Below are 18,322 nucleotides of genomic sequence, written 5' to 3'. Positions count from 1 at the left end.
TCTGACTGTGGGAAGGATTGGGTCTCTGGTTAGCACTAACATCTGATTATTTGTTAGGGAGCACGGTGAATGTTATAATTCCCATATCTTCAAGGCTGTATCTGTTATGTTGGGTACACTGGCATGGCAGTGGAGGTAACCTTATCTATAGCAGTTTCAACCAAACTAACCTGGGAAACAACAGCTGTGAAGAGAGACAGATATCCCAGACATAACAGCAGTGTCCTAAAGACAGATATCCTGGATCCAATAGCAGTGTCCAAGCTCCACCTACTACTACACCTTCTACTATGCAAAGCCACTCCTGCTGCAGCTGTACAAGTGCTATTACTGCCCATGTTACCCAGCTTGAAACAAGCACACCATAGCCATGTGGCAAATCAGAATAGATTGTAAATATATGTAACAGGGATTTAACTGGTATGTCTAATTCAAGAGCATAGTTGCTGGGGAGCTCCTCTACATTCAAAGGGGGAAAAATATAACAGAAGGTGACTTGGCCCCTCTAAAACCTGAGTAATTCCTGTAGATTCTGGTCTAGGAGACAGCATGCAAAGGCTAACACAGGGAAAGCCTCTGTTAGCAGAGGCATTTGGGTTAGAAGCATACTTGGGAGAGCAGCTACTGATCACCCCAGTTGTCACGCTGTGTTCCGTGCTGTGTAACAGCAAACAGGGTTGTTTTCCAATGAGACTGGATGAGAGGATGTATCCACCTGGCAGCAGGTGTTGAACTCACAGGACCAAGAGACAGCTAGTCCAAAGCCACCCTCCCAGAACAGACATGGCAAAGGCACCAGCTCTTTAGCTCCAGCCAGTTTACTCTGTAGACTACACTTGCTGATGTACAGCCCTATTCATCAAGTACCCAGATTTGGTGAGACCAAGGCAACACCCTGCCAAATCCAAATCACATGGAAGTAAAGTTGCCATTTCCCAGATGAGAAGCTCCTCCACATTGCACAGGAACTCTGAACAATGTCCAGGAAATTAAGGCGGATTTAATAACAAGACCACCCTCCTTCAGGATATTGCTTAACTTGCATTCCTACCTTGAGGCTTACTTGTAACCATCTGTTGCTTTTTCTGTAAAATTATTAGCCTCTTCCTCCAAAAGGATCATTCTGCTATAACACAACATCTTTTGGTTTTGGCCCTACTACTGCCTAATTCAGCTGACCTTTCCCTTTCACCCATTTTGGTAGTCTCCATGTTCTTTTTCCTGCCTTTTTTAATTTTTCAGTAAAGTACAAGCTTGTTGTGCTTGTCTCCATGCAGCAGAAACGAGTCCTTCCTCTACACTGAAGGGATCTGTGAAAATGCCAGTAAGATCATCTACTTACATAAATTTACAGGGTGCTACTAGGTAAATGTAAATTAGCTAAGCTCCACCAGGAAAACCTTAGTCAAGGCACTTCAGCTTCAATGTAAGTTTTGTTACAAAAATCAGGACAATCTGTCAGTCCGGTGAAATTTTAGCTCCACAGCTTAAAGATCTGCAAGGAGAGACAGTGGCAAGAAAGCTTTCAGAACTCTCCTTGTCCTTATTTCTTCCCATTACAAGGAACAGAATAAACGTGGAGTCACTTCTGTTTTGGCAGCCAAGTACAGCACGCAGGATTTGACTGTCAATATTATACCTGGATTTGGAAGAACATATGTCAAAAAGGTAGTACTTTAGATAGTGGTGTGGCAAGAGGTGTACTTCCACTTCACTTACCATTTGAAGAACACCGAAGTATGACATCAGGTATCCAGACTCCACTGCTTCCAAGCCAAAAAAATCCATAGAGATGATTGAAAACATAATCAGGAACAAACCTAGAGGAGGGGTTAATGAAAGGCATACATAAATATTCTTGCACTGCATATAGTGGCCCAGACCCTGCTCCCAATCACCCCCAATATGAGTCAGTAGCTCTCCCTGGGATTGCCAGGACTGGATATAAACACAAGCAGAATACTATTCAAAGTCATTGTAGTAATTTAATCTTTAAATGTTAACTTTTTTATCCCCCTTACTTTCATCTTTAAATAATGTAACTATGTAGGCTGTAGATTCAGCTGTTTATTATAAACTGGTAAATATTTGTATCATCGAAGCCAGGCTAACCATTAAGACAGCAAGAAAGCATTTGTTCAGACAAGACTGTAACCATTAAAATAATCTGATTGGATGCCCCACTTCTTTTACCTGGCTTTAGATTTTCACCATGGGGAACAACCCAATGACATCAGACTAAATACAGAGATTTCACTGCACACCTCGGCAATGGTGAAATATCTCTCGCTTGGACCGACAGCAGTGTCGACACAAGCAGTCAGGAAAGTACTCACAGAAGCAGCACAGGTTGGGTTTGCTTTTCAGTTAAGGTAATTTCTGGAAAGTGTAACAGAAAATGCCCACTTGCTTAATCTCACATGAAAATACAATAGTGTGCATTTCCACCACCACCAAACATACACAATTATGCATACCCATGCTCCCATCAAGTTACAAATATTATGACAAAATATTGCTCTCAAGGAGTGGTATAGGGAAGGAGGATGCTGCCTCCCCTCATGTCTTGTGTACCTCAGATGGACCAAGACAGTAGGAAACTGGGGCTCTCTGCATGTGAACAACCACACAATGTGCCCGTTGGAGAGCACTGATTCTACTGGGGAGAGAAGAAGAGAGCAGATGGCCTTTAGGGGTCCTACCCTTCCTTGTAGGATCCTCTGAGGTACAATGACTGGGTAAATAGGGAGCTGTGGTCCTCTTGTTCCTGAAGAAAACAGACCCCAGGAGGACTAAGAAGACAGCTTGTAGCCTGGAAAAATGAATCACTAGCCCTGTGGCATGGGAAGGATTTGCTGGCATTTCCTGGAAGTGTGAGAAGAGCTATCCCAAATTGCTGATTGAAATGCTGTGGAAGACTTGCACCCTAACAAACCAGCGCAACTCCACTGCATTTCAGCACCCCAGAGGCGCTGCTACCAGTGGAGGACCTGCAGCAATGAGGACCTCCCTCCAAGCATCCCAAGCCTTTGCCTGGAGGGGCTGCCACCCTCCCACAAAGCCTTCCTGAACCCCACTGGAGACACCTTTTCCTGCCATAAAGGGGATAGTTGAACCCCAACTGGCCTCATGGCACAGGGGGAGAGGATGGGGGCAGGAAGTTCTGCCCTATTCTGCCGCTCTCCAGATACTTGGAGAAAGTGCTGGGGAGCTGGGGCTCATGAAGATTTATGGCTTCACCACACCCCTCTGCAGAGGGCACCCCGTCATTATCCAGTTACTTTGAAATCACTCTCAGCTCAAGCCAGCTGAAGGTAACATGCAAATAACAGTATTTACTCACAACGCCCAAACCAGGCAACAGGGTTGTACATGTTTATAAAAGGCACACGTGAAGAAATGAAAGAAAACCCACACTTCGTTTCACTTGCAGAAAGATTAGACAGAAGCGGGAGCTCCCCCTTCATCCTGCTAGCGTGCTGCAGGTACCACCTAGGAGAGGCTCAGCCTTCCTACATACATGATGCTTCCTCCTACTACCACACACCAGCTTCTACAGCTCCTCTATCCTTTCAAGTCACTCATGGAGTTCAGGCAGATTTTGATCTTTCCTTCCAATGAGCTGATTTCTTTTGGAGGCTGTGCTTTCTAATTAGGGTTACACATTGAATGTATCTCCTGGAGATGCGAAGATCTCTTCCTTAGATGGGTGTCACGCCCTGTGCTCACATGGTCATTTAAAGCTACCTGGACAAGCAAAACCCCCTTCTCCCTGTCTTCTTTCAGCAAGTAGGTGTGTCTCTCCCACTGGCCACACATTTCTTCGTGAAACCCATAAGGCGAGCCCCAGACTGAACTCAAAACATTTCATGCTCATAGGAACAAGCATTTCTTACAAAGATCCCATCTGGGTAGGCTGCAGGTCAGCTGAGTGCAGCCACATGAGTAATGTACCCATCCTGGGGTGGGCTTCCTAGAGTAGTGTGTGCCCAGGCTCTTCTGGGAACACTCAAAGCCCATGGAGGAGCTGCCCAGGTAGGCCTTAATCCATGCTGCAAGGCTCAGGTTTTCAACTGGAAAAGAGATGGAAATTAGCAAAAGATATCCTCAGAAACTTGGCTTTCTTTTGAGGGGGTATAAATAAGGGGTGAACTCCTTAGGAAACTTGGCACCAGTGGGATGAATAACTAGGGCTACACAGCAGAAGGCAGATAAATGGCTTGTGAGATGTGATAAAGACAAGGAAAAGCACAAGGAGACACAGGAATGCAAACTGTATTTTCGAAAAAATGACACGACATTTCTAAAGGCAGCCAGCCTTTAGAAAACTAAAACTAAACTGGCAGGCCAGTTTAGCAATCTCTACTGAGAGCCAGTGTGAGAAGGCAAGCACCGCCTCTTGGAGCCTGTCTCAGCCCTCCTACACTGGACTGTAAATGTGATGGGATGCAGAGCCCTGGGACTCACTGCAAAATCCGGTTCCACATGTGAAAAAAAAAGTCCTTTTAAAAATGGGATGCAGGTGCTAAAGCAATCATGTTAAAATCAAAGGGATTAGGCAGCTTTTTATCAGTATTTTCAAGGTCCTGGTTCTATGTTTTTATCCTTGCGTTTTCTTTTCTGTCTCTTATCTACTGCATTGCAATGAAGTTCTTTTTTCCCAGGTAAGTTGCGAACATAATTTGGCCGTGCTGTAGTGTCCATCCTCTGGCAGCTACCCTCCTGCAAGAGGCACAGAGCCCGTGTCTCTGCTTTTATGCAGCACAGGGAGGAGGTTCCCAGCCCTGCAGCCCTGCTGGGGAGGCCCTTTTGGTCTCAAACAAGCTAATTTTAGACAACAGTGAGATTCATAAGGAACAGAAGGTTTTCTTCTGTGTATATCACAAACTTGTTTACAAGGTAAATGGAGAACAGTCTGTAATTTGGTTAATCTAATTAATTATACAGTTGCAGCCTGGAGATGAAAGGCAAATGTACTCATGAGGAGCTCAGCCTCCAGTTGTGAGCTGCAGCGAACTAGGTGATGGCCGAATCCCCTTTCAGCTGCCATCATGTATGGTCAATCACCTGAAGAGAGACCTTCAAAGAGAAGTCTTTAGAATTTTGGTAATTCCTCACTGAAGTGTAAGCACTATACTTGTAGCAGGAGTGCCTCAACTGAACACATACCTACTCTTATGGAAATAATCCGAGACATTTCAGTGACAGACTATTAGCCCTAGTCCTGCCTTACATCTCAGCTTCACTGTTTTCATCCTCTTTGCCTAGAAGTTCCATTGCAGTTTTGGGCAGGAGATGCTTATTTTGGTTGCATATGTATTTGCTGTGCACAGGAAAAACGTCTTCTGCAACAGGGAGGAATTTGCATTTCAGCAGGGATGACTAAAACAAAGTGCATGTTGCCTGGCCTTTGGAAAAAGGAGGCTGCACAGGAAATTACAGTGCAGATTCCATATTGATGTGGTCTCAGGCATTTTTAAACAGAGAAATGAATGCTACTTAAAGCTGAGAAATGAGCCAGAATCAGCAAAGAAAACCCTCTTAAAAAAATCACTTGTCTCGTTCTGTGAAATGCTGTCATTTTATAAAAACTATTTTAAATAAAGTTTTAAAAGTTTAGTCTCATAAGAACCAAAAAAGTGCACTGTGAGGGCAAGCCAACCAGTCCATTCAGACTGTATCCTGTCTCCAGTGGTGGGGGAGGACCAACTGCTATTGCTGATCCAGCCAGTGCCAACTACACACAAAAAGAAAGAGGAAAAAAAACCCAAACAAAACCCAACAACAAACCCAAAAACCAAACCCAGAAATCCTTTACTTCCCTGAGTGTTATTCTACAGCTCCAGTCAGACTTGTTCCCCCAGAACCTTAGCAAAGAATAACAGAAGAACCTGACCAAGGCCAGAAATGCCATCCCTTTCTGATTCAGCCACTCTCCACAACCAAACCTACTTTCATTTGTAAACTGAATTTCCAGTTTACAAATTAGAATTTAATTTGTAAATAATGTTTCACTTTATTTAAACTTCATGGGCTTTTCCAGATGTAGATGAAGTGGAAAAACACTTAAAGTATAAAAGCTAAGGTGTCTTAAATCCTATCTTAGGATCCCTGCTTGGAAGGGAAGTTTGTTCAGATGTATGATGTGCACGTGTTTTGATATGCACAAAATTCAATCCTGGAAACCATAATCTAGACAAACTGCATTTTTAAGTTTGACTGGGAAAAAAGCCATGAAAATGTGCATAAGGGCAGAGAACACCACCACTAACAAGGATGATGAGCTGGCTTGTCTTTAAACAAGCAGGGGGAAAGGCAGACAAAATTAAAGATTACTAAATTCTGGCCAAGGATATGTATAACCAGACAAACTGGGAGACATGGACCATGCCAGGACAGCAACAGACTCAAAGGGAGCAGGGAAACAGGCAGGGTTGGGATGGGTTTGAAGTAGCAGCTGGTTCCCACCATGACACAAAACCCCAAGTGGAATATATGGAGAAGAACAGGCGCCACCATCGACATGCAAGGGAAGAAACATGCTGTGGCTTCCCTTCTTGCAGCTAACAGAACAGCCACAGCTTCTTGTCCAGCAATAGTTTTTAGTTGCTGGGGAAAAGCTTAGGATACACATACCCCTTAAAATCACCAAGTAAATCGGGAAGAACCTCAGAACTTCTGTCAGAGGACAAATGATTTCCTTCTGCTCTGAAGAGGTTACAGCCTAAACAAATGGCAGTCAAGAGGAAAAAGCATTTACAGGGGGATGGAGTGGAGAGATTAAGTGATTTGCCAAAAGTCACAGAAGCAGCCTGTGACAAGTAGTCTGTTTTACATTAAGTCCCAGGGTTTTGGCCCTATGTACCTTCAGAGCATTTGAAAGCATCCATCATCGAGTTAGGAACTGAACCCTCACTGCTCCATGATCTAATGCAATGTCCTTTCAGTAACTTGAGACAAGCCTGGCCTACAGTGTATGTCACCTTATTTTAAATACATCAGCAATTACAAGTAATGAGTTAGATTTACCTATGGGAAGTCCAGCAAAGACTTTGACTATGAAAACTTCCATTACTCCCGGAAACCTCATCAGGCGTAGTATTTCTCTGATGCTGAACAGACTGCCAGACTGTGATGTGCCTACAGAAGATGACACATTGATTAATAATCTGTATATATAGGTTGGAGGCAGAAAGCAAGAAACTCTGTGACTGTCTGCTGAGGTTCATCACCAGCTTTCTGAAAAGGCATGTCTCTGTAGCATCAGCTTTGTGCCAATGGCAGGAGGTTGGGAGCTGGTACTAGGTCTGCATGCAGAGGGCTGCTGTGAGACAGCAGGACTGCCTCCTATGCCAGGCCAAACTAACCCCAGCAAGGGGTTCACATTCACCTTTTTCTGAGATGCACAGCAAGCACTGGGCTGGGAAAGCCTGCAAATCTGCATGGCAGAGTGGTTAACAGGTAGAGAATAATACTCTTTTAAGCATTGAAGTGTCAGCATTTCAAGGTTGGCACCTTTTTGCCTTAAAAGAAACGCCCAAGTCTTTTAGCAGTCTCTACAGCATGTCAATCCTGTGTCCCTATTCACATGCTGTTTATCAGAAACACTAAATACTTACTGTGCTCTGTCAAATGATGGTCTGGTTTTGGTTTAGCCTGCAAAGGGATCCAAAACATTGCTATCATGGTATTTATGAGATTTCCCACCAGACCGACATATATAGGAGCAAAAATGCTGCAAACAGAAAAAAAACAAGTAAGTGGATGAATATAAACAAGACATTTTTACCCCCATTCTGCAAAAGGCTCGGGCATTTGGATGAGGAACAATCCTCTTGAAGTCATAGTACATAAGGCGATAAAAGAGCACACATTCTGTCATGGAGGTTTTGGATATGACCACAGTTTGAAATTTCAGCAAAAATTACTATTGGCATAAAGATCAGTTATTGTTTGTATGAATAATAGGGTATAATAAAATGCTTTAAAATTGTGTCATGCAAAAAGAGCTCTTCTTGGTTTAATGAAGCTTACAAATCTTTCCATTGAAAGCACAGCATCTGCTTGTTAGGATCCATCTAATCCCCCATCTAATCCGCAATTTCATTCATCTAAGTATCATCTCAGTCCTTGAAATTTCTCAGTGCAATCCAATGAATTTAAGGAAAGTGAAGAAAGTACTCAAGATGATTAAGGATGGTAGAATACAGCCCAGCCTACAACCAGAAGTGAAAAAAACAAGGAGCTGCTAAAAGTAACAGTCATGATTTACAAAACCTTCTGAGGAGGTGAGTAAACAGCACTTCGATTGATGCACCTCCGGAGGTGCCTAAAATCAAATCAACACTGCTTCAACTGTCCTTCACAGCCCCAAAAGCTGGATCTTTAACAGAAGTAGAGCCACATCCTTAGATGCAGACACAGTGAACAGATATTATTAACAGTAGTTAAACAATGATAAAAAGGAACAATTTCAACTTAACTAAAAAAAACAAACACAAACCACATAAAAGGCATTAGAATCAATAATAAATCCTCAATTATCACTGTCCTCTTAAAAGAGAAAATTAGGAAATGACTCCTAGTATTTAAGACCATGTAGGAAAATTTCAGACTCTGAAGGGCTTTAACTCTGCCAAACACATGTAGAGCGAAGTCCAGGGCTGTAAGACTGAAACTCAGGAGAGTCAAGCTGAAAACAAAGGGATAAACTTGTTTTGTTCTTAACAGTGAGAGCAATTATCCACTAAACCAGTTCACTAAAAGCCTCCCCTATCATGGGAACCCTGTTAGTTGAAGGGTTTCATAAAGCATTTGCTTAAAACCTACTGCAGGACACAGGTTTGGGATGGGAATGCCCAGCGGAAACACCAAAGGGCGGCGTCACAGAAGGCACAAGACTAAGTGAACATCATGTTGTTTTGAGGGCATCGAAATTTAAACACCCTGGCTTCAGCAAACTAATTCATGTGTTTCAACAGCCATGTGGGTCTATGCAGACTCCGAGGTGACCACGCCATCCCCAGCAACCTGTGTTGTAAAAACAAGATGCAAAAGAGAGTTTTGAGCAGCCAACCAATGCTCCCTGTGAGCCTGCTGATACAGAGCAGCTTATTGACTGACCTTTTACTGCTGTTTCCTTTTCAGACCATTGTATGTTTTTCATGAATAACTAGCAGCAGTAATTGTAGAAGCCTCAAGTTTCCTCTGTGCTAGACAAAGGTATGGGCTGAATAATTTATAGAGTATTATTAAAGTCCCAGAGCAAGACAGGCAAGGATTGAGATGCAAACAACTGAGAAAAGCATTAAAGAGCAAATACATACATATACACACTTATTCTCACTAATAGCAACAGCAGAAATCCCAGCTGAATATTTTCATTCTCATTAATTATTCTTAATAACAACAAAGCCAGATAATATCTTCCTGCAAATGCACTTAGTACAGTAATTTAGACCTGCTGCCTTCCATCCACCAAGCTGTTCTGCTAATTACCCCAGACCACAAAATTAGTCATTTACTAGATCGTTAGTTTTTATTTTTAGTGCAGCAGATTGACACTTCTTGATTTAAAATTATCTGTCAAGCAGTACCCAAACTACTGAAATTAACTTTGTGGACCCAAATTTTTATCCAAGAAATGTGGAATTTCTACTTTGCATTGCAACATACAGTAATAAATTTGCTAACAAAAAAAAAAAAGAAGGGATGAAATAATCAAAATAAGTAGCTGCAGCTGGTTTAGTGGTTTTTAGGGCTTCTCTATTTCAAGCTTTCCTTCTGATATGGAAAAAATGCATCCAAAAATCTTCATTGGACAGAAAAACTTTCTTCAGAGTCCTGTTTTTTCCTGAGGTTTTCAGAATCCCACATGCCAATATAAATATATTTTATCCTTCAGATGCAAGAAGAATTATAGCAAACAATGAGAAAAGGATCCCCCTATAGAATTAGAAAGCAAAAAATGCACTGCTTCACTACAAGCGTACCACTGATAATTCATTGCTGTGAAGTGAGAGAAGAACCTTGACAATTTACCTATTTGGGAAAACCTGGTCTTACTGTAATGGATTTGTGGCATTTTGTATGGCTGGACTCTGAAATCAGAGAAATCCAGTAAAATATCAAGCCCAAAACTGTATTTCCCAGACAGGCCTGAAGTGTTCAAAATCATCTGAAAACCCCTTTTCTTAACCACAGCTTTCTGTAAGCACTTCATCTTTTTCCACATATTAAACAGTAGCATTCCTAGAGGGAAAGGTGATGAAGGTGCACACTCAGATTAGCTTCTCTACTATCTTGTCCTTTGGCAGGGATGAACTCAGGAATTGGAGAGGACATATCTGTCCCCAGGAACCCACTCCTTGCATTTCTTTGTTTGCTCATTTCAGAAAGATGAAGTGAAACCAAGGGTTATAAAAATGGCTTATCAACACAGCAGGTCATCAATTTTTTTCCCTGATGGAGCTTAACTTCTTTTTTTTCTGATGTTTCCATTACAACCAATGAGTTACTCATGATGACACCTCCTGTGCCACCCCTCACGTACATAATCAATGGGACACATCCTCCCACTCCTATAGTAAAGAGCAACTGTTCTACAAAGCAGCAGCTGTCCTGGGTTCAGCAGTAGCAGTCATTTTTTTCTCTTTCTTAGTAGCTGGTGCAGTGCTGTGTTGTGGACTTTCAGCCTGGGAATGGTGCTGATAGCACCAATGTTTTTAGTTACCGCTCAAATGTTTTGGTCTGGCCAAGGACTTTCCGAGCATCATGCTCTGCCAGGGAGGAGAAGAAGCCGGGAGGAAGCAGAGACAGGACACCTGACCCAGGCTAGCCAAAGAGGTATTCCATACCACAGCACGTCATGCCCAGGATGTAACTGGGAGTTACCTGGGAGGGCTAGTGGACTGTGGGGTTGGAGGAGGTATCGGTCGGTGCTTGGTCAGGCTGCAGGGGGGCGAGTTATCGGTCGGCGGGTTGTGAGGTATTGTATTCTCTTCCCTTGTTATTTCTCTTATTATTATTATTATTAGTGGTAGCAGTAGTGATTTGTTACTTAGTTACTAAACTGTTCTTATCTCAACCTGTGGGAGTTGCATTCTTTTCAGTTCTCCTCTCCGTCCCTCCAGGAGTAGGGGGAGGGAAAGAAGAGGGGGAGTGAGTGAACGAGCTGCCTGACTGTTTTTAAACCACAACAGCAGCTTTCTTGACACATCATCACTTCTGAATCCCCTGTAGGATTGCTCTGGGGCTTGGGTAGGTGAGGGACTGCACATATTGTCTTTTCCTGTTACACAAAGGCACATAAATATTTACATTGTCATGTAAAAAGACAAAAATGCTAAAACCAGTGTGCATGTACTGAAATATTATTTCTGGCAGCAACGAAGACAAATGTCAGTGGGTTGAGCTAACAGTATTCTTGCAACAGTGCTGACAGGAGACTGGAGGCCAATGCATTTGCTGGGGAAACTGGTGAAGTTGCAATGATGCTGCTGGATCCTCAACTAGAGCTGCTCCATGTCACTGCCACTGACAGGGAAAACTACCCACATGCCCCTGGGAGGGGAGATGCAGTTCTGCAGAGGTGGATGGGACGGAGGTGGTAGTGGTTTGGAGGAGTCCAGCAAGTAGCAGGAGGGCAGGGGGGGGGTCTGCACCACATAACAGCCTCAAGGAACAGTGCTTTGGCAAGGGGAAACAGTGATGCTATTGCCAGTGGCAGAGAAAACAGCTGGAGGTTATCACTGATAATCCCTCTGCTTTGCTTGCTGGACCATTTTCTACATTCTAAGCAAGAGCAGAACCTGGGGCTAAACTGTTGCTCTTATTTCTTACTGGTCTGATGAGGAACAGGTGGCACAAAACAGAACAGCAAAGCTAAAGGTGAGACACTCCAACCCCTCAGCGGAGCCAAAGCCTAGGTGTTAGAATGATTGCTGGGTTGACAATTCCTGCTGTGCAAGACCTGGCTTGTGGGCACACTTTTTTTTTTCTTCTTTTTTTAAAAGATTTAAACATGAAATCTCATCTGTGCTGATACCAGTATGAGTCCTTCTGCAATCAGTTTTACCTGCCTGGCTGATCAGGAGGAAGTTTTGCCAGGAAGGGACATGGTGTCATTATTAAGAAAAATGAGGCACATTAAGCAGGTTGCTCCCACAGGACCTTTTCCCATTCTCTTTCCCTTCCTGCCCTCCCTCTTGTCCCTCCTGGCTGTCCACAAACCAGCCATATGAAGCCAGAGCAAGCTGTGCCAAAACCAGCAGCAGATTTCCTGAGTGGAGCAGAAGAATAAAGGATGCAGACAGGACTAATACAATTAAATTAAAGGGAGCAAAAGGACACAGCAGCTTTGGCAGCTAAAATTATTGTGTGGCCTCTTCCAGCTTCTTGCTGATTAATGGAGGTTAAGAGCCTTTACTGTCCTAGGCTTTATGGTCAAAATAACTTGAATAACTTTATCTGCATACTTCAGCACATTACTTATATTTCCTTTGCTTCTTTTGCATCTAGAGAGAGAGTCCCCTGCTGACTTTTTGTTAGCAGCCTTCCTTGCTTTCCCTTGGGGTTTTCTGGTAGCGAAGCTCCTCTCAGGTTGTCAGCTAAGACCACAGCTGCCTGCTGTTTGTGTGTTTTCAGCCTTGCCATGAAAGGGAGGAACAAAATGCATTGTCCTGTCCTACATGGGACTGACATGCCCCAAGGTTCTGCTGCCAGGAGGGTATAAAGCAATCAGCTGCAGGGAGCAAACGCTTGAACTCAGAGGAGGACTAGTTTTTGCTAGTTTTTGCCAACAGGAGCAGCTGCAGCTTGCCCCAACCTAAAGCTTTTAGAAAAATAGGAAGAAAACATGAGCAGAGGGACCTAGAGCCAGGAGCATGTAACATCAGCCAAACACTGCTTAATGACATAACGAAAACCTCTCCTTTTCATCTTCCTGAGACCATTAGGCAAGTGTGGTGGATGCATTAAAAGCATTCTTTAGAAGAGTTTTAAAGGGTTTCAAGAAGTGGGATGTCCAGCCCTGGGCACGCTTGCCACAGGACAAGGTAAAAGGCTCACTTGGTAGCCTGTGGCCATGAATAAGAGACAAGTGGCTGGTAGCTAGGATTGCCCATCTGGAAACTCCGTCTTTAATGCTGCTGGGAAAGAAGAACTGATAATAAAACCATTAATAGTAATGTCATGGCAAACCAATTAAATCCAAATAAAATATTAGCATTCAAAGCAAGCTGGAGAATGGTTGCATTTCTTCCAGCCAGCCTCTATGTTTCCCTGTAGATAACTGTAAATCCCAATGTGCAGCATGCTTTTCAGGTAAGGGGAAACAAGGACACACTCTATATTACTCTAGAACCCATCAGGGTCAAATAGTATGAGGAAAACGAGTGCAAGCAGGGTTCAGCTTCTGAATCATGATATAACACAGTAACACAGGTGACAGCAGGGGCTCCCAAAGGCTCCCCAGATCCTGGAAATGTCTTTTCTGTGGCTCTGCCCTAAGTGTCACATGCCCCTGAAGTCAGAGGCGGCACATGTGAAGCATCAGAAAAATCTGGCAAAGTTTACAGCAAATGCAGCTCTTGGAAAGCAGAGCCTAGCCAAACAAGTATGCGTGGGTCTACGTACATACAGATGTATGTACAAACATATGTGCAGAGCACTTCCCAGTACAGTAGCTTTGAAGCAAGTAACGCATTCCTGCAAAACCTCCATGAAAAATTCAATCCCAAAGGTGTGGAGTTGCACCATGCAGAGATCAGGCAGTGGCTGAGGAGCATTAGCGAGCCCACTGACCAGGCATTTTCAGGCAGGTAATATTTTCAGCTCACAGATGAAGGCATTTGAACAGACTCCCTGCTGGCACCTGCCAGCTACAGCCTCCAGGCAGTGCCAAGGAGGTATGGGTACCAGAGCCTCCCACTTCTACCAAGGAAGGCTACAACAAACCAATATGGGATACAGCATTGCGCTCCAGCCCAGATTTCAGTTCTTGCTCTGACCTTGCTGGCTGTAATTTCCATCTTTGGTTTCCTGCCTGAAAAGGCTGGGACAGACCCTCAAAGGTACCTGGGAGGGGCTGCATTCAGGCTGTATGTATCACGAGATGGTATCAATTGCTTTCTGATTAGCATTCCAGCCATAGAATCCTGCTCTGCAAAGCCCAGGAGAAAAACACGCATGTGTAATTGCACAGTTAAATGTTGCATCAATACAGCAATTCTTTTGAGGAGGAAGCAGTTCCGAACGATTCCCTGAGCATTAAAGGATCAATGTGTATTTCAGCAGTGAATGGGATTGCGTTTGTTTTCTTTGTCTTTTTCTTAATAAAGTCAAAGTTGAACATGGAGAGAGCACAAATTGTTTTTTAGTGACTCACTGCTACTTCAAAACAGTGCTGCATAAAGCAGGCATTCATAGCCGGCCCAGAGCTCTGAAAGGACTCTCAAAATATTTCTTTGATTGCAGTCTGGCTACACTATCCACTCATCCACTCACACACTTAGAAGGGTGGCTGTGGGTGAGAAATAGTTGGTAAGTTAAAAAGAAAAGAAAAGCAAAAAACTGAGGTGGAAAAATTAAAGTTCAAGTGAAACCAATAAACCAAACCATTCTGTCCAGTAAACAGCTCTAGGTTCATAAGGAGGTGAGCAGCAGTCACTGTGTTGCTCCTGATAACTAACATAAACTTTGTGCATAGATTATTGTAAATTAGTGATGGTTTCATTCAAGGAACTCTGTTTTATAGCTACAATGCTTGCTGAAAACATTTCATCTTTGACCCACTGTGGTCTGGGCTAGGTTGTTGAGATTCCTCCTAAAGACTAAAGAAGTAAGCACAACATTTCCCCAAAGATTCTTAAAGAAACAAAACCACAAAAACCTCAATCAAAAATAGATTGAGCCTCAAAAAAATTTCACATTTCCTAGCACATTCATGCAAATATACAGAGACAGTCCAGCTTCCACAGCCTAGGGCGACAAACTACACAGTAACACAAACCCAAATAGCCCAGTGCTCAAAGCAGGCCTGCTAGTAAAGGGCAGCCAGTACCATGAATCACATTATCTGTGTCTTTGAGAGGAAAACAAAAAAAGCCTCAAACCTTCCTCTCCACTGTTCCTATTCCCTGTCCTCATAGAAAAAACAGCACAAAGGCATGAATAAGCATGGCATGAATCTTTTCCTCTGGCCCTCCTGTCCAAGCAAATGCTCATGTGAAAACATGTGAAGCAAAGAGTACAGGTTAATGCCAGCTGAAGGAGTGTTAAATCCCAGGTGGGAACAAATGCCGCCTCCAAGGGACATGTGCCAGAGAAAGGTACCCTTTCTTCCTTGCTTCCTCATGGTCAGGTAGAAGGTACTTCACAGAGGCAGGACAAATCGCCTAAGACAAATCACCCGTATTTTGCTGTAGTCCCTCAGTGGGACTCCTTTGGTTTCAATTTTCCTGTTATTTCACTGTGAGTCTGGGATTTCTCTAGAGACAGAACATAAAACCTGAGCAGATACCCAACACCACCCATATGCTAGCAGGAAAAGGAGGCAGTTCGCTGCTGTGATAAAACTGGAAACCATGACCAGGGTGCCCTTTTTGCCACATGTGTTTTAGATGAGGAGCAGCAGAAGTCGGCTGCTGCTGCTCTGGGGAGAGCAGAAGGTTCTTATTTCTTATTCAGTCCAGTGAATTTGACACCAAGGAGATGGTGAGACTTCGTGTCCACACCCTCCACAGAGCCACTCAAAGGGTGAGAATGAGTCACACACAGAGAAGTGCTCATTCAACTGCTTATTTGTAGTGGCAGAAACATCTGGAAAATTTGGGTGGCGGGAAAACGAAAAAAGATGAAGGGGGAGGTATCGGCATCCTACATCACCTGTTTCTGTCAGAACTGGGTGAGGAAGGAATGCTAGTAACTGGAACTGGTGCATTAGCAGCGCAAAAAGCCAGGAGTGCGATGGCAGAGGCATGTCGGAACCGTTGTGTGCTGGCAACACCAGATGTGGGACAGGGCCAGGAGTCTACAGGCATCCCCAAAGTCATTTGAGCTATGTGTGGCTTAACTTTCTCTAAGGGACATTCACTCCTGTGTGCGTCACTGACCCAGCACAAGGAGGGTTGCTGGTGGGACTTGACACCCAACCTTGCAGAAAAAACACTTTAGGTCAGTGCTGGGCACAGAATAAAAACACTTGGATTTCTTCCATAGGGAAAATCCTCCTTTGGCAGAGCTCACTATGCAAGCAGTGCTCTGTGTGAATGGATAAGGCTGGTTGCCCATCATGGACTTCGCAGCAACAAAGCTGTCTGACCCCATGAGCGCGCGCCGCAGAGAAAATCGCAGCAAAGAAAAGCAGCTCAAACTAACTGGCCCCTGCCGCAGCCCCAGCTCAATCACAGTGGATCCTGCTGCCTGGGTGAGAAGGGGATGGTTGCGCAGGATGATAATTCCCCGGCAGCTGGAGCAGGCTGCCTACGCCAGCCTGTCCTGCTGCCTGATCCAAGACAGTGCTCTTCCAAGGAACTCGGCTAATTGCTGGAAGAGGCACATCAGTTACGCCTCAATTAGATGTGGGCAGATTTGCATGCTTTGCCCATAATCCACCACTAATTTCAAGTATCATTTATTCTCGTATGCTCTTTTCTGGCAAAATATGCCGTTTCAATAATACTGCACTTTGCTAATTCAAAGCTTGCACTTATTTGTGTGATTGTCGCTTTTCCCTATTGCACGGTGTAGACAGCCCCTGTAGACAGGCATCAAACACCTGCACATTTAATGCATTTATAACAAATGGGGGAATAAGATGCACTCCCCAAAAGATTTTAGCCAGCTGGCTGGCTGAGGTGTTGCTTGCCTCATGCTCCATGGTATCACCCTCTATGCCTAGAAATGGAGAAGTCTAGGCAAGGACCAGGTATGAGCTGCACTCCGTGAACAGGGGCTTGCAACATTTGGCTTTGATCCCAGCAGCACTAATACTGGATGAGCTGTGGCAGGTCAAGATAGGTATCAGAAAGTAGGTGTAAGTGGTCAGTTCTCACAACAGAGGCATCCCAAAGGTGAGGCCAGGACATGTGCTGTTCAATCTATCTGTGAACAATCTGAAGCAGCAGTGAGGTAAGAAAGTTCGCTGAGGATATACAGCTATAAAGAGTGCTGGGGGAAAGAACAGTCACTGGGGAATTGCATATGCCCCTTACAGGGCTGAGGGATTAGGCAATAATGTGGCAGCTGAAAGTCAGTGGAAATTAAATTTGAAGTGATGCCTGAAGGGAAAAAAGTCTTAAATTCATGTATGAAATGATGGTTTATGAGCTGCTTATCATTACTGAGGAGTAAGACCTTTGAACTATCATAGACTATTTCACAAAATCCAAAATCACTGGCTCAGTGGTCAGCTAACTAAACATTGGGGATTACTATGAAAGAAACAGCAAGTGAACAGAGAACCTCATTAGACTACTGTATAAACTCCTGGTTCAGCAATACTTCGACAAGTGCATGCAGTTCTGGTCCCCTCTCCACAAAAAGGTATCTAAGAAATGGGACAGGCTAAGAGGACAGCAATGAGGACGATTCATGGTGTCTGGTTTTATGCCTGAGAAGGCTGCAGACAAATGATATCTAATAAAGGTTCACGTTTGTGAGGGAGCTGGAGCAGGGGGCTAGGAAGTGACTGACGTGGTCATTTCCACCACAAGAACTGGAAAGCACCAAACAAAGCTGACAAGGACTGCTTCAAATGAAGAGAAAGGCCTAATTATTCCCACAGCATGTAGAAGGTCAGTGGAGTTTGTAGCTACTGGCATTGTGGAAACAAAAGGTTTAGACAGGCGGAAGGTGAGGCTAGATCAGCACTTGGAAGAATGATCTACTGAGGGTTACCAAGGAGTCACGAACCACATTCATTCATGTCAGGAAATCCCCTGAGCTGAGAACAGTTGGAGGCTGGAAAAGTAATCAGTGAAGTATTGTGCAAGTTTGTCCCACTCTTTCTCTTCCCTAGGCTTCTTACTATGAAGGATACCAGATCATGTTGGGGATGCAAGCGCTATTTCCTTCTTTGTAGCCTGAACCAAAACCATGTCTCTCACCACCATTTCACAAAACAGACAGACCCTTTTTGCTCATTCCCTGGAAAATGATGGGGGTTTCTACAATCCTTAAACATTTCAGATAACAAATAAGAATAACCACAACTCTCACTTTGTGCTGGGACACTCAGTTAGGAAAGGGTAGTGCTACGTTTTGGGTCAAGAAATGTTCACCTGTCTTATCAATTGACTGTTTAATGCAACACAAAGATGCA

General features: G+C 43.8%; 1 protein-coding gene across 2 annotated transcripts in view; it reads right to left on the bottom strand.

Moving 5' to 3' along the window:
* SLC22A18 (solute carrier family 22 member 18) overlaps positions 1–18,322 on the bottom strand; it is a 72,583-nt gene that overhangs the window by 17,057 nt on the left and 37,204 nt on the right. For both annotated transcript variants that reach the window (XM_062609404.1, XM_062609405.1), the window contains exons 5-7: positions 7,620–7,735; positions 7,030–7,140; positions 1,720–1,820 (exon numbers count right to left, since the gene is read on the bottom strand). In XM_062609404.1, the coding sequence (XP_062465388.1) occupies positions 1,720–1,820; positions 7,030–7,140; positions 7,620–7,735 (328 nt within the window). The remainder of the gene's footprint in view (positions 1–1,719; positions 1,821–7,029; positions 7,141–7,619; positions 7,736–18,322) is intronic.

The sequence above is a fragment of the Pezoporus occidentalis genome, unplaced genomic scaffold (genome assembly GCF_034315485.1).
Source record: "Pezoporus occidentalis ecotype Australia unplaced genomic scaffold, CSIRO_AGI_Poc_V1 ctg137, whole genome shotgun sequence".
Lineage (NCBI taxonomy): Eukaryota > Metazoa > Chordata > Aves > Psittaciformes > Psittacidae > Pezoporus > Pezoporus occidentalis.
The sequence above is the reverse complement of the archived record's forward strand: the minus strand, read 5'-3'. Positions and strand labels throughout refer to the sequence as shown.